Here is a 23,860-nt window from a genome sequence, read left to right as displayed (position 1 = left end):
ATATTAAATTATTAAAAAAATTGTAACAATAAAAAAAAACTTAAAATTACAATTAAATTTATTGGTAATGCGACATTAAAATTTCACACGCATTGCACACAAATGTCAATTACACATAATTACAAATAGAGTACGCATAAATATTATTATTAATCATAATTGAATTAATATCAATGTTTATGAAAATATTTTTCTTTTTTTTTTGCAAAATTTAATATAATGAAATGAATAGTTAATTTAAATGTAACATGCCGCAGTATTTGGAATGTAGCGTGTGTGAATAAAATGAATTTACTTATTATTGATTATTATTTTGTTGATTTGTAAATGAGGTAATCGTGTATTAAAGAGTATTGTTGAGATCAAGACGTGGTCTCTTACAGCGACGGACTGTAACATCTTCAGATTGATCACTGCCGCCATTTGGTGATAATACATCACGTTTTCGCTCAGCGTTCTATTTAGAAACATCATTTATTTTATTCATCATTTTTTTATGGTTTTTAATTTAATTTAAAATACTTATAAAAATACTGTACTCGAAAATTTTATTACAGTATTTTTTTTTTATACCCTGATAGCCACAGTTTCAGACCAACCAAGTTGGTGTCAGATAGTTGCCACCAACTTAGCGACAACTTGCGGTCAACTTCCAAATTTGTAACTGTTGGCGCCAAGTTGGCTACAAGTTTCTGAGAAAAAAGAGACCAATCTACTGCCGCAATATGTCGCCAAATTTCTTGAGAAACTTATCGTCAACTTGGTGTGAAAAAGTTTCAGAGCAACTTTTGCTGACAACTTGGTGAACAAGTTGACACCAATCGAGTTACTTTCCAAGAGTTGCCGCCAAGTTGGTGACAAGTTGCGGCAGTAGATTGACAGAAAGTTGCGGCCAACTTGGCTATCAGGGTAATTAGTTTATTTGTTGACTAAGTACCTTTTTGTCCCATTGTTGATGAAGGAAACGGAGTAAAATTGTTGTTTTTTCTGTGACAATTACTGTAATAAAAAAAATTATTTTCAATATTAATAATAATTACAATATTATTACTAATAATAAATAAATAAATAATATTGATATTTGACAATTTATAGAATTTTTTTAACAAAAAAAATGTAATTTTTGTAAAAAAAAAAAAATGGAGTAAAATTTTATGACTTTTTTTATTAAAGAATTATTACAAAAAAATAAAAAAAAAATTTTTTTCATTTGTTAAAAACTTCAAAAACTATAATTGCAATTTTTTTTTAATATTTTTGAGTTATAATTTAATAAATTAAACAAAATAAAAAAATAAAAAATGTCGGCTAATTTTATTATTATTAAAATTTTTTAAATAAAATTAATAATAATTGATTTCTTAAATAAAAACAAAAAATTGTCAGATTAGCTGATTTTTACCATTAATAATAATAATAATAAATAAAAAATTTAATTTTTTAAAATGAGGATTTTAACTATTTTAGTCAATTTTAATTTTAAAAAAATTAACTATAAAAAAATTGTAAATTTAATTAGTTATTTTTATACTAACTCAAAAAACGCTCCAAAATTTTTTTAAATAAATACTCACAAATTATTTGTATAATTTAAAAAAACTAATTTTGCTACCTCAATATTACTGATAGTAATTAAAAATAATTAAATAAAATAAAAAAATACACAAAACATCTGATACCTTGCTCTGAAGGATAATCCTTGGTGGGTAAATAAACAGAAGGTCTTTTAACACAAGTCCTATTACCGTTATCTGTATGAAAATTAGCGAAATTATTTTCGTCGTGGCTCGGAAGTCCTTTCAAAAACTCTGAGACAGACTGAAACCATAATAAGATGTTAGAAAACTCTAAACATAGATGCCAAACGGTTGTACAAATAATTAACGGTAAAAAAAAAACAAAACTCTTAATATAATTTTCTCACCATAGTTGCAGTGAATTAGAATTAAAAAATACTTTCAATTAAATGAACAATATTAAATACTTATCAAAGTAACAATTAATAAACAAAATTATTTTCGCCTTGAAAATTTCTCCTGGTGATTAATGATGCAACTTTTTTGAGGTTATGCTTGACATTTGCATCAAATCTTCGACATTAAATTGCATTTAGCGCATGCGTATGAGTTGCAGAGTTGTAAGCTTGATTTACAGAGCACAGAGCAGCAAAAGGTAAGAAAATATTAACCTGTAAAATATTTATTATTATTATTGTAATTAATAATAAACATTAAATAAATTTTAGGAAGAAATAAATAATGAGCCAAAATTCAAGAAGAAGCGACGCGACGTCGACGGGCGAAAACGATAACAATGCGGTAAATGGCGAGGAGTCGGTGTCCTCGATGACAATAATGACGGCGAGCCAGCAGCCGTCAAACGTAAACGGGGAAGGTGAGGAGTTCTCCGGGAACAGGTCGCCGTACAGTGAATCCGCTGAAGACAAAGCCGACTCTGCGGGTGACAAGAAATCCTTGAACGCGAGTACCAACAATGTCACTCCGGTGAACAAGAACAAGTCGAAGAAGCGCAAAAAGACTCCCAGAGACGCGAAAGCACCCAAGCAACCGCTCACCGGGTACTTCAGGTTCTTAAATGACAGGCGTGACAAAGTTCGCAATGAAAATCCTAACATGTCATTCGCGGACATCACCAAGGCTCTGGCTGCTGAGTGGAGCTCGCTACCAGCTGATCAGAAACAGCAGTATCTGGTGGCTGCTGAGCAGGACAAGGAGAGGTACAACCGGGAGTACAGTAATTACAAGCAGACTGAAGCTTATCGGTCGTTTAGTGAGAAACAGACCATGGAGAAGGTTAACGATAAGAAGGTTGTTCCTGATGCGCCGGCTACTGATCAAATTGTGAGTTTTTTTTTTTTATAATAAGGTAAAAAACCCAGTTATTGACACTGGCCTAGTTGATTGACACTTGCAATTTTATTCTAATTAAAAAAATAAAATGTTCTTAAAAAACTATTTATCTTAAAATTTATAATTAAAAAATTATATTTATTAGAGTCGATTTGTTTTATTTAAGTTAAATAAAATTACAAGTGTCAATAACTGGGTCTTTTACCTTACTTAAGTTAGCCGAAGTTTTTGATTTTTTTTTAATTTAATAAATAAGAACTAAAAAATATTTTTTAAAAATTAGACTTATAGTTTTTCAAGTTTTCTATAAATGAAAATTTTTTTTTATTTTTTTGTAATAATTTTTTCAGTAAAAATTTCTAAAAATTTTTAGATGTCGGCTAACTTAATTTTCATTTTTTTTATAATACTAAAATTAGCCGACGTTTTTGCCTTTTGATTTTTTTTTAATTTATTAAATTAGAACTAAAAAGTATTTTTAAAAAATTGCACTTATAGTTTTTTCAAGTTTTTTTACAAATGAAAATTTTCTTTTATTTTTTTGTAATAATTTTTTCAATAAGAAAAAATTCTAAGAATTTTCAAATGTCGGCTAACTTAATTTTGATTTTTTTATGATGAAATTAGCAGAAATTTGATTTTATTAAAAACTAAACCAGGTCTAGAAAAATGTTACGTAAAAATTGCATTAATCATCTTTTACAACTTTCAAAAATGGAAATTTTTATTAATTTTTTGAGCTATAATTTATTAGTTTCTAAAAATTATCAGATGTCTCTCAACTTCAGCATCATTTTTTTTATGATACTGAAATTAGGAGACATTTAAAAATTTTCTACATATTAAATTTTTCTTTAGTTTTTTTTTTTTTTTTTTTTTTTTCAATAAGAAAAATAGTCAAACATCTGCTAATTTAATTATCATTTTTTTTCGTGATTTTAATGAATGTTTTGTTTTTTCTTTTTTTAGGAAAATTTGTCGGAAAAAGACAATGATGGGTTCTCTGGATTTGATATTCCGATTTTCACTGAAGAGTTTCTTAATCATAATAAAGGTATTGTGTAAATATTATTTTAGGTATAAAAGTTAGACAGTAAAAAATTTTATGATTTTGAAATTTTGAGAGACATCTGATAATTTGAAGAATTTTTTTAACAAGATTAATTTAAGAAGAGTTTACATTTTTTCTCTCTCTCACCCTCTATTGGACAAATAAAAGTATCTCTGTCATACTTGTACAACTTATGGAATCTTAAAACGGATTTTATGCATAGATAAATGAAAATTTTTCAAAAAAGCGTTTCGCTCTTCGATAGATAATTTAATTATCTATCGAAGAGCGAAGCGTTTTTTTCAAAATTTTAGCTTATTCATGAGCAAAACCCGTTTGAAAATCAACTATCAACCGCTCTTAAAAAAGTTTCATATTTAGCGACTCCAAAAAAGTATAAATAAATCAAAGGCCAGCTTTTTATACTTTAAATAAGCTGTAAAAATTAAATTAAAATTCTAGGAGTTGTTTTTTAATGAAAGTAATCACAAAGTTTGAAAATATAGTTTTGAGAGTTCAAATTTTGAGTTTTAGTTTGAGTAAAGGTTACCTTTTTTGATCAATCTTATTAATTTAAAATGATAAAATTATGAATTTTAGTTAAATTTAATAATAATAACTTTTTGTTCAAAATTGCCCAAATTATAAAAAAAATTATTTTTACTGTTTAGCTCGAGTTTTGTAAAATATTTCATATTACTTAAAAAATTGTCAGATATCTTGAAAACTATTAATTAAAGTAACTATAAATTTCCATTAAATAGGGTAGAAGTACCTGTTTTGGTGATCTTAGGACCAATTTTGGTCACTTGATATTTTAGTTAATTTGTAAAAAATTTAACTATTCAAGTACAATTTTTATAGAATTTGTGAATTAGTAAATTTATACGAATTGAATTCATAAAGTCTTACGCTTATAGAAATATTTATGCCATAATTTGAAAATAAAGTGGCTCTAAAAGGTATACTGGCCACAAACGGTATTTTACCCTATTTTTAAAATCGATTTTTTTTCAATTCTGACTGCATCTAACCCCTTAATAATTTTATCAATAGTTAATAAATTCTTCTATCATTATACAAAAAATTATCAATTAAAAATTGTCATAATTAAAAAATGAACCAATTTACAGCCTGTGAATCCGAACTACGGCAACTACGAAAAGCAACATCTGACTGTGAATCTCAAAACGCAGTTCTCCAGATTCACGTAGACAGCCTCCACGCAGCAGTAAATCGACTAGAGTCAGAAACAAATCAGCAACGAACCACGAACCAATCTCTGCAGCGTCATCTTGATATTCTACGAAATCAATTGGCCAGTTGTTTTGCTTCAGTCCCTCTCAAAGGTTTTTATCAACCTACACAAATATCTGTTACATAAATATAGTTTATTATATATCGGTAAAAATATTTACAGGAACACACGATGGTGCCAATTTACAAAATATCGACAGCTATATCGAGCGATTAGAATTTTTGTTTACCAGCGGCAGCAATTCAGACACTTCATTCCGAAACGCAGTGCAAAATGCTATTGCCCAATTTGATCTGATAGGATGACCTTCGTCTCCTTCCTCACCAGCACCGGCACTGCCTCCGCCATCGTCACCCAATGTCGCAACGACTAATTCGAAACATCGCTCGTCAAGGCACTTGCGAAAGTGATGCGTTCAACGCAGTACAAATATTATCTTATCTACATAACACCCATTAAATTACTAATTTAATTTTTTCACGTGTTCTGTGAGTTTACTCGATAGATCTCTGCAAAATAATAATAATAATAATAATATTAATTAATTAAAGTCAATTGAATTTATTTTAAATCAATTACTTACCTGAGTGATTTTGCATTTTGCGGGTGATGGTATCCTCGTTGTAATTTAATGATACCTTGTTGTACTTGTGTGATTATTATTTTTGACAATTCTCGTGTGTTTATTGATTGTAAAAGTTCCCAAGTAGGTTGCGAATTTGATGGCAAATAATTAATCAAAGTTGAAGCAATAATACTTGCTAATTTTACTCTAAAAAATAAAAAAAAAATTTTTTTTATTAAATAAATCTTCAAGTTCACAAAAAAATTTCTTCTTATGTATAAATAAAAAAAAAAAAACAAAAAAATTAATTTATAAACTTTGGAGTAATTTTTGTATTAATTATTAGCAAAGACTTATATAAAATAAAAAAAGTAAGTTTCTACTTGCGAGAAAAAGCGCCACCTAGCGGTGAAAATAAATAATTATTTTAAAAAACTAACCTCAAACTTCTTATATAAAAAAATTAATTTACAAACTTCGAGTTTACTTCCGAATAATTTTTGTATAAATTATTGGCAAAGAGTTATATGGAATAAAAATTAAGTCTCTACTTTCGAGAAAAAAAACGCCACTTAGCGGTGAAAATAAGTAATTACTCAAAAAACTAACCTCAAATTTCTTCTTACATGAAAAAATTAATTTACAAAATTTAATTTTACTTGAGAATAATTTTTATATCAATTATCAGTAAAGACTTATATAAAATAAAAATTGAGTTTTTACTTTTGAAAAAAAACGCCACCTAGCGGTGAAAATAAATAACTATTTAAAAAACTAACCTCAATTTAAAATCACTTCTGAAGTAATTATTCCCGCAGACATAATTGATAAATTTAATCGTTTGTTGCTTATGAGGATGATGTTCATGAGTCCTGATATAAGCCTCGACAATATTACCCGAGCACTTTAAAACAATCGACTCAGCAATATACTTTTTATTCTGAGCCACAAAAACATCCAGCAGGTGATTAATCAGCGCCATCACCAGATACCCGTGCTTGTGCATTGAATTATCTTGAGAAATTTTAAGAAAAACCGCTAGTTTTTCCACAATAAAAACCGAAAAATCACTAGCGGTGTCTGTGAAGCACCTGGTGAGTGATTCGGCGACCCTAAATCCGTCTCCGGACTCAGTAACAAGAAGCGGAAGATACGCCTGAAGCAGATCTGATACTAAATTGAACAAAGTAACATCATTCTTAGCATTAGCAGCCTCCAACCCCAAGATGACCATGGAGAATATCTTCTTGCTTAGGTGTCTCAGGTAAGAATCTTCTTCATTCTTTATCAGAACAAACTTGTTGATGTAATTAACCAGCATGCTAGCATGAGTTTTGGTGTGCATCATCGCGCCGCAGCAGAGAAATATCGTGCCAAGACATCTGTAGATCCACCAAGCCAATTCGCTGTCCTGAGTTTCAGGTCTTATCGGCCCCAAGATCCACTTGTCAAGATTCATCAATACGGACCTAGTCCTGACATCCAAAGCTGCATCTTGTGCAGTCCTCCGCCTGTTATTCAACGCCATAGCCCAGGAAATCAACGACTCAGATTCTTTAACAAACTTTTCCCTTTCCTGCTGAGTAAACAGCTGTCGAATTTCATCAAATTGAACCACGCAGCGTTTAATTTCCTCCATCTCTCCCGGAGAATCCAACCCATGGATGCAACACTTAAACCAAGCCTGGATGACAATCAAGTTAAAATTCTTGATCCCCCTGATACTTTCCAGCTCAATGTGCCCCAGGACGCCAGTCAGGTAGTTCTTGATAATCCTCGCGTCTTTGACCTTCAACGTCGAGGTAAAGTGAACAAAAAGCGAAGAAGCTTCTTGCCGATTAGCTTCAGCAATGTCTTTGTACCTAGCCGCCTGGACAGTGAACTCAACAGCCAGATTCGGAAGGTCTTCATAGTAATCCCCAGAGAAGACCATCGTGCGAAGACACCCAACAACGTTGACCATCAAAGTAGCCAGGACATCTTTGCTGTCCTTGTTCAACATCTCCAAGATCAGCTTCAGCAAAACTGGAATCTTGCTTTTAGGACACTCTCTTAAATACCTGTCGATCCATCCACTAATCAAGAGATGCTCATCTCCTCTACCCACCACCAAAGTACCCAAGGTGTCGATGAAGGTAGACATCATCGACCTACCAAATTCGTCCTGTCGGCAACAGATAACGTTTACCATCTCAACAAACCTGTCAGCAATTGGCTGTAAGCTTAAATCATTCTCCCTGTACAGCAGCAGAACACACAGCTGTCCTTTCCAGCTCAAAATAGTCCTCTTGGAATTATTGTCCGGCTGCAAGACAGGTGGCAGCAGGTTCAGCATCACCGTGCAAACATCAGCAACATCAGCGGTGACACCTAGAGTCAGGAAGAGAGAAATGAAATTGAGCAGCGCTGCTTCGTTGAATTCCTGGACCTTGCACTTGTTGAACTTGGAGCAAATCCGGCCCTTGATCTGGTACCAGTAGTTCTTCTTACCGGAGGTTCCATCTTGGCGCTTGAGGACGCAGCCCAGGAAATTAAGGAACATCCCGTAGCTGGACTCAGCGTCCTTGCCGTCAATCCTCTCCTTGACCTGCTTCAACAATTCTTGAGGAGTCTTCCGGTCCATCGAGAGCGACCACAGGCCCTGGGAGGTCAGGTACGGGTGCTCCAGTCTCCGGGGGAAGTATTCCCAGAGATGGTTTATTATTATGATTCTAAACTCCCACCATTCAGTAGTCAGCTTCTTCACCAGCGGGATCAGCAGCTTCAGTTCCTCGTCAACGTCTCCAGGGTGCCGGGAAAACCCTCGGAGGATTCGTTCAATTTTGGTGTAATTGTCCTTGATCCTCTCGCTGCTGCTACCATGAAAGATTCCGTCGATGCTGTACCCCTGGAGGATCCCCAGGTGGTAAATAAGCCACACGCTGAACAGCTCACTTTTTGCTGTAGGGGTGATTTTGTCCAACGCGCAGTTCACGTACTCCCAGAAGCTGACCTCGATCTGGTCACAGTCCTCGATGATAAACTGAATCATCAGCCACAGCTCTCTAGCACAGGAACAGCTGTATGGGGTCTTTAGTCTCAAGTCCCCGGAGTGTCTCTCGAAGATCTTTAAGGATATGTAGATCAGGTCGTCGATCACCAGCTCCAAGGTCGTGCTCAAGTCGTTTATCATTTCTGCTACTATGAACTTGCTCGCTCGCACGTAGGTGAATAATATCAAGAGCCAGCGAAGCTCTAGGTGCATGTGGTACAGGTGGAACTCTGGTTGGGAACACTTGTTCCCGATGTTCGAGACTGCATAGTGGAAGATTGCAGCTGGAACTCGGGTTCTTAGTCTGCTGATGAACGTTTTTAGGACCTGCAGGATCCGGTCAATGTCTTGCAGGTCTAGGAACTGGGAGATTTCTTCATTGAACCATGCATTGTCTACGCTGCTGATGAATTTCATTGTGTAGCTCAGGAAATCGCAGACTGACTTACGGAGCTGGTATAAGTTATCCGGGGAATTTGTTTCTAAGATACGGGGGTTGTACTTCTCGTAGCGCGTTAAAATCCGCAGGTTCATCCTGGAAGATTTTATTTTTAATTGATTTTTGGTTAATTTTTCTCAAAGGTTGGGAAAAAATTAAAAAAAAAAAATATTTTGAAAAAATTTAAAAGTAATTTTATTAAATTTATAGATGTGAATTTTTTTATAATCTGTATTATTAAGAGAATAAGAGAAATTTTGCCTTCAGGATAGCCATACAATAAAATTGTTTTTTTTTAAATGGAATTTAGTGTAACTGCAAAGGTCTTAACTTCAATTTGTGCCTTTTAAAGATTTCATATCATTCTCACCGATAATCAATTTATGATGATAAGTATTTAGGCTGCATTGGAAAATTCTCTATTTCTAGATACATAATTAAGAAATGACCTTGTATCTTGTGAACTATTGACATTTTTAAAGATATAAGCTCACCCCGACATTAGACTCATCGAGACTTTTCATTTGAGTACCCACATCAATTTTTCATATATTTATATATTTCACAAATACAATATACATAAAATATATCAAAAATGCCATGTGGGTACTTAAATGAAAGGTTTCGATGAATGTAACATCGAAATAAGTCCATCTCTTAAAAAATTTCATTAATTAAGAAATTACATTGTACCTTGTCTACTGATGATATTTTTAAGGATATAAGCTCAACCCGACATTATACTCATCGAGACCTTTCATTCGAGTACCCACATAAATTTTTTATATATTTATATAATTATATATACATATATATATATATATATATATATATATATATATATATATATATATATTTATATATATATGTATATATGAAAAATATATTAAAAATGCATGTGGGTACTCAAATGAAAGCTCTTGATGAGTGTAACATCGGGATGAGCTTATATCTTTAAAATATATATTATATATATGTATATATGAAAAATATATCAAAAATGCATGTGGGTACTCAAATGAAAGCTCTTGATGAGTGTAACATCGGGATGAGCTTATATCTTTAAAAATATCAATAATTAAGAAATTACCTTGTATCTTGTGAACTATTGACATTTTTAAAGATATAAGCTCACTTCGATGTTACACTCATCGAGACCTTTCATTTAAGTACCCACATCAACTTTTCATACATTTATATATATTATGTATATGTATATATAAAAAATATATGAAAATGTATGTGGGTACTTAAATGAAAGCTCTTGATGAGTGTAAGATCGGGATGAACTTATATCTTTAAAAACGTCAGTAGTTAAGAAAGTACAGTGCAATTTAATAAAAATCATTATTTAATAAAGCAAAATTTTATTTATTTATAATTCTCACGGCAGTCACGTAGTAACTGCAAGGTTGCTAGTTTAGGTATAAAAAATAAAAGAAATTGACAGATAGACACTATCATAATTTTTTATGACATAAAAATTAACAACCTTTGACCAATTTTTAATTTTTATTTAACAATTAAATTATGTTGAAAAAAATTTAGCAAAAAAATTCCAAAAGTAGGAATTAAAAAAATAAAAAAATTCGAATTTAAAAATATTTTTTCTTTTTATAATTATTGATTTGTAATGAAAATTCAAAAATTAAATTATGAAAAAAATTAAATAAAAAAATTTCATGTCTAGAGATAGAAAAAAAATTACAAGTGCAAATTTTTAAAAAATATTTTTTTTGTAATAAAAAATGGTAAATTAATTTTCACAATTTTTTCACCAACCTTTGAGCACTAGGTGATATAAAATTATAAAAAAAAAAAAACAAAAATATACTCTACGCATTCTATAAGAGGCTGCAGGTGCAGGATCGCAGTCGCCCCGGGAAGCTCGTGGTCGAAGAGCAGCACCCGGTCGTCAATAACTTGGAATTCCTTGCAGCGGTCCAGTTGTTCCTTCATCAGTGCTGCAGTTTTTGTCAGGTTAGTGTCATTTGAATTAATTTTTCCAGCACAATCGAACGTCACAAATTTACTCATAGTGTTTTCTTTTGTTTCAGGTTGACTGTTGCTATTGAATTTCAGAGAAGACGCGGTTTTGCCGGTTACTCTACAGTTTGTGCCGAAATCAGCTGACAGCTTTACACTGTACATATGTAACTATTAACTCCGGGATTTAACTGTACAATATTAATGGCGACCATCATGGACAAAGATTCAATATCAATGGAAACTATACAATAAACAGACAATAATTTTTAATTGTTATTACGCTCGATGCTAATGCATTGTTAATGATAGTAATATACTTGTGATATTAATTTTAATTAATATAGTTGAAGCTGGTGGGTACTTGTAAGTTTTTTTGGCATGCTGGTGCGGCGCGCTTCAGGTTTTTATGTCTAGATTTTGTATGTATTTGTCAGTGGATTGAAATTTTTGTGTTGCTTTGTAATATTTGAGTTTGTTAATTGTTTAATTCAGTTTTTTATTTTTTTAAGGAATGTCAATCTGGGCACAATGACCCATTTTTTGGAACTCAGTGATGGGGTAAGTTTTTTGTGGTTTTTAAAATTAGGAATAGTTTTTTTAAATTAGTATGACTCATATTTTGCTTAATTATTTATAATTTAAATTACTTATTTTTTTTTTAATATAAAACTCATATTTTTTTTTTTTTAATTACTTGTTTTAAAATGTGTAAAAAAATTGAACATACTAATTTAAAAAAATAAAATTTATGATTCAAAAAAATTAAAAAACAAAGTTTAAAGAAAAAAAATAATTATTTTCAGTAACAATTATTATTATAAAAAAAAATTGTAAATATTTCTATGAAAATTTAATTTTTTTTACACTAAATACAATTTTTTTATTAATTACTTTAATTATATTTTAAAAATTAAAAATATTAAATTGTAATATTTTATTTAATTGAAAAAAAAAACGACAATATTTATTGTAATTTTGTAAATTCTGTTTTTAACCTGTAAAATTAGTAATTTTTAAATTCTGATCCTGATTAGACAACAAAATAAATTTTTTTAATATTTTTCTTGAAATCAAATTAATTAATAACAAATATTAAAATTTTTTTAAAAGTAAAAAATTCTAAGAATTAACTTTTGACTGAAATTTAAAGATTAAGAATATATTTTAATATTTAAAGAGTGATTTTTCAATAACAGAAATAATTAATTTACAGCCACCATTACTGCAAGCGATTTTCCTTGGTGACATCCAAGAAGTTCGCTCTTTATTGGCGACACAGCAGGAAAGTGTCCATTGGAAGGATGAAAAACTGCGTACGCTGGTTCACGCAGCAGCTTTTATGTAAGAGTTATAATCTTATACTGATAAAATAAATCAGTAATTTAAAATCAAAATTTTATTTCAATGGCGGTATTGTATTTTTTTAATACCATGTCGGGTAAATATTTTTTAAAAACTCCAATAAAATTTTATAATTTTGTAAGTTTAGTCTACTACAATAGCTATGATACATCATTGAGCTCCGTCTTCGAGAGCATATAATATTTACAAAAAAAAATCGTATAGTAAAATAATGCATATGAACCGATAGCTACAAGTGTTTTACGTTTCTATTCGTAGTTTAAAACGAGTAAAAAATTTATTTTGAGAAATATTAATGATTAAAGACTAAAAAACACTTATTTTTCAGACTAAAAATCGAAAGCGAAAAAATTTTATTTTAGTAATAAAAAATCCTGAAATTTTTTTTTATGAAAATAAATTATTTTTTATACTAACTAAGATACAGAATTGCGATTATATCCGATTTTAAGGGATCATATGGGTTTCCTCAGGGAAAAAATGGCCTATTTTTAACAATTTTTTTTTTTAATATAAAAAATGAAATATTTAATTCGAACTTTTTACTGTCTCAAAGACACATATTTAATAACGGATTACTGAAATTTTTGAAAAAAATAAAAAAGCGTCCGCGTTAACAGCAGAACTCCTAGTAGGATCATTTGAAATGAAAAAAGAAAAATACGTGCCTTAGTTAAGACTTTAAACTAGAACTTGGACGAAGCAAAAAAAAATGAAAATTGGATTTTTGGCAAAAGTTTTTACGAAAAAATGAAAGATTTGGTTAAAATTTCGCGGCATTTTTCTTTTTTAAATTAAATAGTTGTAATTGAAAAAAAAAAATCTTTCGTCCAAGTACTTGTAAATTGTACCTCGGAGACCTATCTAAAATTTTATCAAGATCGGTTGTTTAGTTCTCGAGAAATCTTGACAACCGTTTTTGAAACCACAGTTTTAAGAAAAACGCGTTAAAAGTTTTGAGTGACAATAAAACAGCGCCTTGAGCGTGCAATTTTTTAAAACTGTGCTTATCTTCGAAATTATTACTCGGATTGACTTGAAACTTCAGGACAATATTCTAGAGATGTAGAATTTAATAAGACAATAAAAAAAATGGATTTTTTTGAAGCCGTGGAATCCACACAGTAAAAAATTTTGCGTCATTACGTCAAAAAATTTTGCGTTGGATATTTAACACTTTTATGTGTAAATTTAACATTTATTTTGTTAAATCAACACAAAAAAGTGTTAAATATTTAACACAAAATTTTTTACTGTGTATGTAACTCCTTAAGACCTTTCATTTCGACGTTCTAATTAGCAAATTGTCTAACTCCATTTTAGAGAATCTTCTATTTGTACGAAAAAAACAATTAGTTAAAAATTTATTATTACTTTAAAAAACCATTTAATATCATTAATATCTAATAGAGATATAATATTTAGGTCTAAATCATTCAAATAATTTATAATTGGATTATTGCTACATCGAAATGTTAAAAAAACACCCTCTAAAAAACAAGGAGTTAGACAAATTGCTAATTAGACCGTCGATTTGTTACTGAATATTGTAAATAATAAATAATCTTTAAAATTGCAGTGGAGATCCAGAAATCCTTGAAGCGTTGATCCTAAGCGGAGCCGGAGTGAACAAAAAAGACAAGCACTGGCTGACGCCGTTGCACCGAGCGTGTTGTTCAGGGAACGTAGCAGCAGTGGAAGTTCTGCTGAAGCACGATGCAGCGGTGAACATCCGAGACACGACCTGGCGAACGCCGTTGCACGTAGCAGCGGCGAACAACGCAGTAGAATGTGCTCGCCTGATCCTCCCAAAATTATTCAAAAACATAAACTTGATGGACCGAAGAAGAAGGACCTGCTTGCACTACGCGGCCTCGAACGGGCACGTGGAGATGACTCGCCTGCTCCTGGAGCAGCCAGGCTGTGCAATAAACGCCCGGGACAAGGAGGACCGGTGCGCTCTGCATTACGCGGTCTCCGAAGGTCATGAAGAGATTGTAAAAATTCTCCTGGAGCACGGAGCTGAGGTCGACGTCAAGGATCGGAATCTCTACACTCCCTTGCACGTCTCGGTAGCTGCGGGGAAGTTCGGGTGTCTGAAGATCCTGATCGAGGCAGGGGCTGATATCGAGGCGAAGAACTCTTACGGGAACACGCCGCTCCACGTCGCCTGCTTGAACGGACACGCTGCGGCCGTTGCTGTCCTGGTCTATCACGGCTCCAATATTGAAGCTGTTAATTACAGAGGACAGACACCGTTGCATATAGCGGCTGCGAGTACTCAAGGTGTCAGCTGTTTGGAGATTCTTCTGAGCGCTGGTGCTGATATTAATGTCCAGTCCCAGGATGGCAGGACTCCGCTTCATATGACTGCTATTCACGGTAGGTTCACTAGGAGCAAAAGTCTCCTGGATGCTGGAGCCTCTCCGGACACTAGGGACAAAAATGGAAACACTGCCTTGCATATTGCCGCTTGGTTGGGACACGAGTGCCTTACCACCACTTTGTTGGAGTGCGGAGCTTCTCCTGCGGCTAGGAATGCTGAACAGAGGACGCCCTTACATTTGAGCTGTCTTGCTGGGCATATTGAAGTCTGCAGGAAGCTATTGCAGGTTCATATTTTTTTTTTTTTTTTTTTTTTTTTTTTATTAATTTTACTTATTTTTAACCAAAAGTTATTTTTATAGAAATTTTTTAAAAAATTATAATTCTTATATTTAGTAAGAATTTTTCTGACTTTTTTTTGTAACTACTAAAATTTTTTCTCCCTGCAAATCTTTTTAGGACTAACAAACAAAATAACAAGATTTATTCATATTCATCCTTTGAATTAAATTAAATTTATTTTTTTTTAATATTTTTCAATATTTTAAAAATTTTTTTTCTTCAAATTTCTTTTTTAAAAATTATTTACTCGAAATTTTTGAAAACCTTTCTTATAAATTCCTATCTTAAAAAATTTCATCATTTTTTTTATTTTTTACCTTAAAATTTCTGCTTTGAAATTTGTCTTTTAAAAATAACTTACTTCGAATTTTTTAAATTATTTCTTATAAATTTCTTTCTTAAAAATGTTTGTCAACATTTTTTTAATTTTCTTACTTAAAATTTCTTCTTTGAACATTTGTTCTTTGAATCCTTTGAATATCGATAGTTGATAAATAAATTCTACAAAAAAGAACTAATTTTCTTTCTGATTAACTAATTTTCCTAGTATAAAAATTTAATTCGGATTATTACGAGGATTGAAAAAAAAATGCCCAAATCGATCCAGCCGTACTCAATTAATCCGCTTACCAACGAACAGCATTTAATTTATATTTATATAAATATCGGAGGGATTAATATTTTAAATTTAATTGAATTATCTGTTAAATCACGGTGGTTTAAAAAAATGTATAAAAAATACATATAAAAAAAAACATATGACCAAGTAAATTAATAAACAAACTAATTATAAAGCTAGTAAAAAAGTAGCAATCGATTTATTGAAATTTTAAAAAATTTTATTGCATAATAATAAAATAAAATGAACTGATAAAATATTGCCGTTATTTCTAACAAAAAATAAATAAACTCTAACAATGAATTAAATTAGATAACTTTGTATACAATTTCATAAAATCGTATAAGTACTGAGATAATTTAAATAATCTATATTATTAAGAGAATAAGAAAAATTTTGACTCCAGGATAGTCATATGATAAAATTGATTTTTTTTAGTGTAATTTAATGTCATTGCAAAAGTCTTGACTTGAATTTGTGCCTTTTTAAGGTTTCGTATCATTCTCACCGATAGTCAATTTATTATGATAAGTATTTAGGCTGCATTCGTAAATGCTCTATTTCTAGATACATAATTAAGAAATGACCTTGTATCTTGTGAACTATTGACATTTTTAAAGATATAAGCTCACTCTGACACTACACTCATCGAGACCTTTCATTTGAGTACCCACATCAATTTTATATATATATATATATATATATATATATATATATATATATATATATATATATATATATATATATATATATATATATATATGTATAAATGAAAAATATATCAAAATGCATATGGGTACTCAAATAAAAGCTCGATGAGTATAACATCGGGATGAGCTTATATCTTTAAAATATATATTATATATGTATATATGAAAAATATATCAAAAATGCATGTGGGTACTCAAATGAAAGCTCTTGATAAATGTAACATTGGGATGAGCTTATATCTTTAAAAACGTCAATATTTAAGAAAGTACAGTGCAATTTAACAAAAGTCATTATTTAATAAAGCATAATTTCTTTATATATAGTTTACAAGTCACGGCAGTCACATAGTGACTGAAAGGTTGCTAGTAATTGATTATTTTTTTAGATTTAGAAATTTTTAAAAGTAAATTTTGATTTTTAATTTCACATTAATTTTTTTTTCTAGGTGGATAACAAGAAAATCGACTCCCGTGACATTTGCGGGCGAACGCCCTTGCATTCCGCGGCATTCAAGGGTTCAGTGGATTGTCTAGACCTTCTGCTGTCCAGCGGAGCGAATTTCCGACTGTCTGACAACGACAACAGACTGGCCCTGCACTATGCCGCGAACCAAGGTCACTATTTGTGCGTTTTCACCCTGGTAGGGTACGGCAGTGACCCGAATGCCCAGGACGTAAACGGCGCGACGTGCCTACACCTGGCAGCTGGAAGTTTTTCAGTGATTCACAGTGGAGACTATGCTGGGGAGTGTGTCAGATACTTACTCACCCACAGAGCAGACGCTCACATCCGAGACAAGCGTGGATTTACCGCGATTCACTACGCCGTAGCCGGAGGAAACCAGTCCGCCTTGGAAGCGCTGTTGAACGTCTCCGCGACGGTCATTTCTAATAATCAGTCCTCGACTTTGACTAATTTGAAAAGCAGCCACCCTTCGCCCCCGATTCGCTGCGAAAGTGTTTCACCGGCTTCTCCAGGTTAGTGTTGAGATGTGATAGTTTTTTTTTTTTTTTTTTTTTTTTTGGTAATAATATTGTTGGTAATTTTTTATTTTTCAGAAAATTTAATAATTATTTTCATCTAGTTAATTATTTAGAAAAAAATTAGTAACATTTTTTATTTAATTATTAATTTTTCACAAAAATTAGCAATGTTGTTTTTTTTAATCATAAATTTATGGAAAATTTGAAAAAGTTAAGAAATTTAAATCCTAGTCAAGGAATTTAGTAGTAAACTTTTTATTATTTTTTACTAATTACTAATTTTTTAAGAAAACTGAGAACAATTTTTTTTTAATTAAAAATTTCTCAAGGAAAACTCAAGAATATTTTAATTCAATTATTAATTCAAATCTTATTCAGGGAACGCATTAGCAAATTTTTAATTGTTTTCATTAATTTTTATTATTTAAAAAATCGAATATTTAGTCATTTGCTAAAAAAAAAATCATACATTTTTTTTAAGGATTATAAAATTATTTTTATTAATCACAATTTATGATTAAAAAAAAAAATTGAATATTAACAATGATAAAACATTAAAAAATAAACAATAAAAATTTTTTCTTTACCCAGGTTCATCAACCCCATCATCAGCAAACCTCACTGCAGCCTCGTTGATCCAAGGACCGGGGAATCCCGCCTTGACGCCGCTCCACCTTGCAGCTTTTTGCGGCCACGGAGAAATTTTAAGGCTGTTATTGCCGCTATTTCCTAGCACGAACATCCGGGAGGACACGGGGAAAACTCCTCTGGACTTGGCAGCCTACTGCGGTCACGAGCAGTGCGTCAGATTATTATTAAGATGCGCAGCCCTGGTCTCGGTCCAGGACAACGTCACCAAAAGAACGCCAGTGCACTGCGCCGCGGCGATGGGTCACGCGGACTGCCTGAAACTCCTTCTGAACAACATGGAGGACCCTTCGGTGATCGACAGGTACGACATTAAGCATCGGACCGCCCTGACCCTCGCGGTCGCCAATGAACACACAAAATGTGCAGCTATTTTGCTGGAATACAAAGCGGACTGCAATCTCCCGGACATCAATAAACACACGCCGCTGTTCCGTGCTGTGATTCAGGTGCAATATAATCCAGATCCTGTGCTGAATCAGCTGTTGAGACACGGGGCAAGAGTCTCTGTTCAAGACAACTCTGGGAAGACTCCGGTTCATTTGGCTGCTGCTGCTGGAGGGTAATTTTTATGATTAAGCTTTAACACGCGCTAAAAATTCTGAGGCCGTTAGATTATATCAATTTCATCGATGGATCTAGACGCGCTTACACAAGCAGACGCTTGAATGAAAATATAATGTGTTTGGTTTAATTTAATAATTTAATTATCAGAGATAAGAAAGAGGGTCTATAACTAGTAATTTTATCAGAAACTTAATTTGTTAGTTATGCAGAAAAATTCACCTCAAAATTTATGATTATCATAAAGTAGTATTTAAAAATTTATTTATTTATTATTTTATGATGTAAATATATTTATAAGATTGTTTTTAAGAATTTTTTATAGAAATTTTTACAAAAATATTTTTATCTCACGGAAGAAATTGAAGAAATTATTATATTAATTTCGTCAGTTATATTATCTAAAAATTATTAACCTTCCGTGACGCAAAAAATCCAGAGGGCGTTAGAAGCGTCAACGGGAATCCCCGGAATATTTTTTTACTCGACATTGTTGCCAAATCCATTTTAAGTCTTACTAAATGTTATTTTATAAAATTAACTATAAAAGATATTATTTCTTTGAGTTTAATTTAATGTTGGAAAAATTTGTTCAGTTCCATTGAAATTTTAATTATTAAACAACAAAAATACTCAAATATTTTCTATAAATCTTGGAACGTTGAAAGTTTAATTAATATATTATCAAGAATAGACTTGCTAGCGGGGAATAGCCGCAATTTCTTGTGACTAAGTTACTCAAAATCAATTTTTAAAAATAGCTAAATAAATAAAAAATTCAGGTCTGAGAACATTTTTAGATTAATAATAAATTAATTCGAAAATAATTAGCAACAATAATTTTGATAGTTTTTTTTAATATTTTACATAAAAGTCCCGGGATTCCCTTAATAACAAAAGTAACGGAAGGTTGAGAAAATTTATTACTTATCAAAATGATAAAAAATTGATGAAAATTAATTTTATTACAGACTGTACGCTCTAGAGGCTTTACTAAAAGCAGACCCGAGTGCAGTGTCTCTAAAAGACGACCAAGGCTGCACTGTCCTGCACTGGGCGTGTTACAACGACCACTCGGATTGTGTAGAGTACCTTCTGCAGCAGAACTTTGTGGACACGCTGGAAAGCAACCCGCTGTCTGCGGTCCACTGTGCAGTTCACCAGGGCTCAGCAGAGTGTCTCAAGCTTCTAATCGACAAGTTCGGAGGCAAAGCTGTCGCTGCTGCGCCACGAGACAATCCTGGGGGCAGGTTACCCCTCCATGTCGCCGCTGCTTCAGGATCCGTCGAATGCGCTAAATTAATTCTTCACTCCGTCGGGGCTAATCTTGCTGGTCTTGAAGCTCAAGACTACGCGGGGCGAACTCCCCTTCTCAGTGCTGCTCTTGCAGGACAAACTGCTACAATAGGTAATTTTTATTTATTCATTTCTCTTAATTATTTAAAAATTTAATAATTAAAGATAAATGTCGAAAAAAGTCACCTTGCTTATTTACAAATGGATGAGAGTGAGGAGAAACTTACGTTGAGACACAAACTTGAAGGTTCATTTTTTTTATTATTTTCAAAATTTTTTTTTATAATTATTTGTAATAAAAATTGAGCTGTCAAATTTTTTTTTTTATTCAAGATTTAAAAATTTTTTATTGAAAGTTTACTTGAGGACATTCATGCGTAAACTTAATAGTAGATATAAATTTATATTTTTTAGTTTTGATAAGTTTAATCATACAATAATCTTCCCTAAAAAATTTAAAGTTCGCTGTCGATTATTTAAAAAAGTTAATAACGATTAAAAATTAGATTTTTAACATACAATCTTATGGCAGATCAGCATTTTTTTAAATTTAAAATTATAATATTTATATTATTAAAGTAGATTCCATAATAAATAATGTTTTAAAAAATTATCTGATTTATGTAGTTTATATAAATGCATCAAAACATACAGAGTGTTGACGAACGTTTAAATTAATTATTTATTATTTTACTTGGTATAATTAAAATTATTTTAGTTGATTTTTGACCGTACTGAAAACAACCACTTTATACAGCTAATTACATCGTTAGAAATGACAGATTTGTCTAATTTAATAAACAATAAAGATGGGCATTAAATCAATGACTAATTTATATTTACTGATTTTTTAAAATAGATTCCTAAAAAATATTTCAGGTAAATAAACAAGTAGTTGTAAATCATTATAAGATTATTAATATAATTTAAAATTGTTCTCAAGACCCGAATTAATTTCATAAAAAGTTAGTACTCATTTGATTGTAGCATAGCGTATGAACGTCTTTGATTTTGTAAAATTTATAAAATCAAACCCAAAATTTTGAAAATTGACTTATCAAGTCATTTTTGTTTATTATATTCTTAATACAGAATATAAAAAAAAATATTTAATAATCATCAGATAGACTCTAAATTATTGATCAAACGTCAAAAATAAATTTTTCTAAAATTCTAAAAAAATTTTTCAATTACGTGACATAGTTTTTAATTTGTTCAATTTTTTTTGCATCCGACAATTTTTAAGATTTTTCTTGTTAAATTTATTTAAAAAAAAAATAAAAATTTCACGTGTAGTAGATTTGAAAAACTACAAGCGCAATTTTTTAAAGCGTTAAATCAATGACTAATTTATATTTACTGATTTTTTAAAATAGATTCCTGAATTTAAAATTAGAATCAATCATTTAAATAAATTATATTAATTGAAAGATAAATAAATAACTAAATTTAGTTGATCTTAAAGTTGCAGTTTCCTTAGGACCATCAATCATAAATACATAATCTTATACAGCACTTTTATATTGTGATAATAGCAATAACATTCTTAGATTTTTACAACACAGTTCTGATGTATATCAATAATTTTAATTATTTGCTATAATTATGGATTTAATCATTTTTTTAGAATTATTATTGGAATGGAAAGCAAACATCCAAGCAGTAGACGCCGGAAATAACACAGCCCTTCACCTAGCTTGTCAAAGAAAACACTCACAAGCAGCTTCTCTTCTCCTGGATATAATCGAATCATCCCAGACTGTACCTTTAATCAATTCAACTGAAAATTCTCAGAAGAATCCTTCAAAGCGAGTGGAAATTGTCAATATGGCTAACAAGCAATTGAAAACTCCTCTTCATTTTGCTGCTAAGAATGGTCTTGTTGGCGTAAGTTATACTCATAATTCAGAATTGAAAAAAAATTATCATTTATAATAATAAATAATGATGATAATGATAATAATAAAAAATAATAAATAATGATAATAATAAAAATAATAATTATTATAATCTAGACAATCTGTGCAAAAATATTATTAATCATTATTATTATTCTAGATAACAAGAAGACTAATTCAATTAGGAGCCAGCATAGTTGCTGTTGATTTAGACGGATTGACTCCAGCGTTAGCTTGCGCGCCCAACCCCGCTGTTGCTAAATGTTTGGCAACTATTCTCGCAGCTCATGGTATCTCATTAAATATATATTTATAAATATGACTTATTATTAATATTATTAACATTATTAATTGATAATAATTTTTTTTTAGGGCAAAATTTGGAGTCTACACAACAGCCGTCAATTCAACAAACCTCTGAGATTTATTTAAATGGCAAAGATTCTCAACATAGCTCGGACTCTGAATTCTACTGACGACGATTGACAACGCTTTGTCGTCAATATCATCTTCATCATCGTCATCTAAATCGTAATCATAATCACAATCATTATCATAATCATAAATGCACTCACTGCTTGAGTTTCATTTTCAAATTAACAATAATGCCATCTATTAAAATTAGATAACGTGAGACACTTTTTACTATTATTAATTATAAATAATAATAATAATAATAATTCGAATTAATTAATAGTATTAATATTACTATTAAAAAGTAAAATTCAATTTTATTAACAATAAAATTAATAATAATAATTTTTAGATATTTTCAGTTTATTGGCTATTCAGTTTAATACACCAATTTTTTTCTCTAATTTTTCGTAATATTGTTAGCTTGTATTTCCCTCCAGGCATAAACAATTTAGCCTCAATTCATATTTAAATTTGTCATTAAAGTTATAATCATAACTTTGTCAATTTATCTATGTAGATCTGTTTACATTCTTATATGTACTTTTTTACTTGTTTTTTTTTGTACCATTTGCCATTCATCCATTGTCTTGGCATTTAAATTAAATAAATAAATAAAGATAAATTTGACTGAAAAATAATTCGGACGGCCCAGACCAGGAATCGATCCTGGATCTTTTGATTACACGCCAAAGGCTCTACCTGTTAAGCTATCCGAGACTCTGTCCACAATTATTTTTCAATCAAATTTGTCTTGAATGACAAATTTATATATGAATTGAGGATAAATTGTTTGTGCGTGGAGGGAAATACAGGCTAACAATATTACGAAAAATTAGAGAAAAAAAATTGTTGTATTAGACTAGATAGCCAATAAACCGAAAATATCTAAAAAGTATTATAAACCAGTCTTTAGAAAAATTGATTTTAAAAGAATAATAATTTTTAAAATATATTTTGAACATCGGTGATTTTACTTATTGAAAAAAATTTTATTATTTTTTTAAGCCAAATTCCCCGATCCAATTTGATGACGAACTATCCATGATAGCCACTTTAACTCAAACTTTTATTCAATCTACTGCCGAAATTTGTAGTCAACTTGATGGAAAGAGTTTTCAAACCAAACGGTTTTAGTTAAGTTGTCTATAAGTCAAGACTTGCAGTGCAAGACGTGCAGTGTTTTACTCAAGTTGTAGTAAAGTTGAAAGGAAATTTAACCAAAAGTTTGGTGTTAAATGTATTCAAATTGTGAACGTAGATGTTCGTCAATTTTTTTACAACTTTGTGTTGTAAAGAATTACCGCAAACTTGGTGTTAAGTCAAATGTAACTGCTGAAATCCAACTACTTTTTAAAAAAAGCGTGGCTATCAAAATATTCAATTTTTATTTATTAATTATTTCACTACAATATTTTCGGTATTACATCTTTTTATAATTATTATAAAAATTATCTTAAAATCAAAAATTTTTTTTATTATATATTTACCCGAG

General features: G+C 30.7%; 4 protein-coding genes across 10 annotated transcripts; 2 read left to right on the top strand and 2 right to left on the bottom strand.

Annotated features, from left to right (window-relative positions):
* Positions 1-40: 40 nt before the first annotated feature.
* Positions 41-2,063, bottom strand: LOC123268714 (DET1- and DDB1-associated protein 1). Its single transcript, XM_044734042.1, has 4 exons — positions 1,925-2,063; positions 1,680-1,818; positions 938-999; positions 41-457 (listed from the first exon to the last, which is right to left on the bottom strand). The coding sequence occupies exons 1-4, from the start codon at positions 1,925-1,927 to the stop codon at positions 344-346; spliced, it is 318 nt and encodes a 105-aa protein (XP_044589977.1). The 5' UTR covers positions 1,928-2,063; the 3' UTR covers positions 41-343.
* Positions 2,048-5,729, top strand: LOC123268686 (high mobility group protein 20A). The gene is made up of 5 exons (XM_044733999.1): positions 2,048-2,172; positions 2,246-2,861; positions 3,840-3,924; positions 5,055-5,270; positions 5,342-5,729. The coding sequence occupies exons 2-5, from the start codon at positions 2,259-2,261 to the stop codon at positions 5,482-5,484; spliced, it is 1,047 nt and encodes a 348-aa protein (XP_044589934.1). The 5' UTR covers positions 2,048-2,172; positions 2,246-2,258; the 3' UTR covers positions 5,485-5,729.
* LOC123268653 (protein MMS22-like) lies at positions 5,294-11,365 on the bottom strand. 3 transcript variants are annotated; one of them, XM_044733933.1, is made up of 4 exons: positions 11,049-11,365; positions 6,524-9,310; positions 5,763-5,951; positions 5,294-5,688 (listed from the first exon to the last, which is right to left on the bottom strand). In XM_044733933.1, exons 1-4 carry the CDS (start codon positions 11,363-11,365, stop codon positions 5,643-5,645), a joined length of 3,339 nt encoding a protein of 1,112 aa, XP_044589868.1. In that variant the 3' UTR covers positions 5,294-5,642. The 3 variants fall into 3 exon arrangements, with proteins under 3 accessions (XP_044589868.1, XP_044589869.1, XP_044589870.1); XM_044733934.1 differs by having other exon boundaries at positions 11,054-11,327; XM_044733935.1 differs by having other exon boundaries at positions 10,997-11,118.
* Positions 6,962-22,610, top strand: LOC123268655 (serine/threonine-protein phosphatase 6 regulatory ankyrin repeat subunit A-like). Of its 5 annotated transcripts, none has more exons than XM_044733936.1 (10): positions 6,962-7,008; positions 11,713-11,761; positions 12,417-12,544; positions 14,145-15,177; positions 17,008-17,539; positions 18,137-18,755; positions 19,729-20,165; positions 21,681-21,940; positions 22,112-22,241; positions 22,324-22,610. In XM_044733936.1, exons 1-10 carry the CDS (start codon positions 6,971-6,973, stop codon positions 22,425-22,427), a joined length of 3,330 nt encoding a protein of 1,109 aa, XP_044589871.1. In that variant the 5' UTR covers positions 6,962-6,970; the 3' UTR covers positions 22,428-22,610. The 5 variants fall into 5 exon arrangements, with proteins under 5 accessions (XP_044589871.1, XP_044589876.1, XP_044589872.1 ...); XM_044733941.1 differs by lacking the exon at positions 6,962-7,008 and adding an exon at positions 11,415-11,556; XM_044733937.1 differs by lacking the exon at positions 6,962-7,008 and adding an exon at positions 11,488-11,622.
* The last annotated feature ends 1,250 nt before the right edge of the window (positions 22,611-23,860 follow it).

Source organism: Cotesia glomerata, linkage group LG7 (genome assembly GCF_020080835.1).
Source record: "Cotesia glomerata isolate CgM1 linkage group LG7, MPM_Cglom_v2.3, whole genome shotgun sequence".
NCBI classification, from domain to species: Eukaryota; Metazoa; Arthropoda; class Insecta; order Hymenoptera; family Braconidae; genus Cotesia; species Cotesia glomerata.
This window is presented reverse-complemented; position numbering and strand designations above follow the sequence as displayed.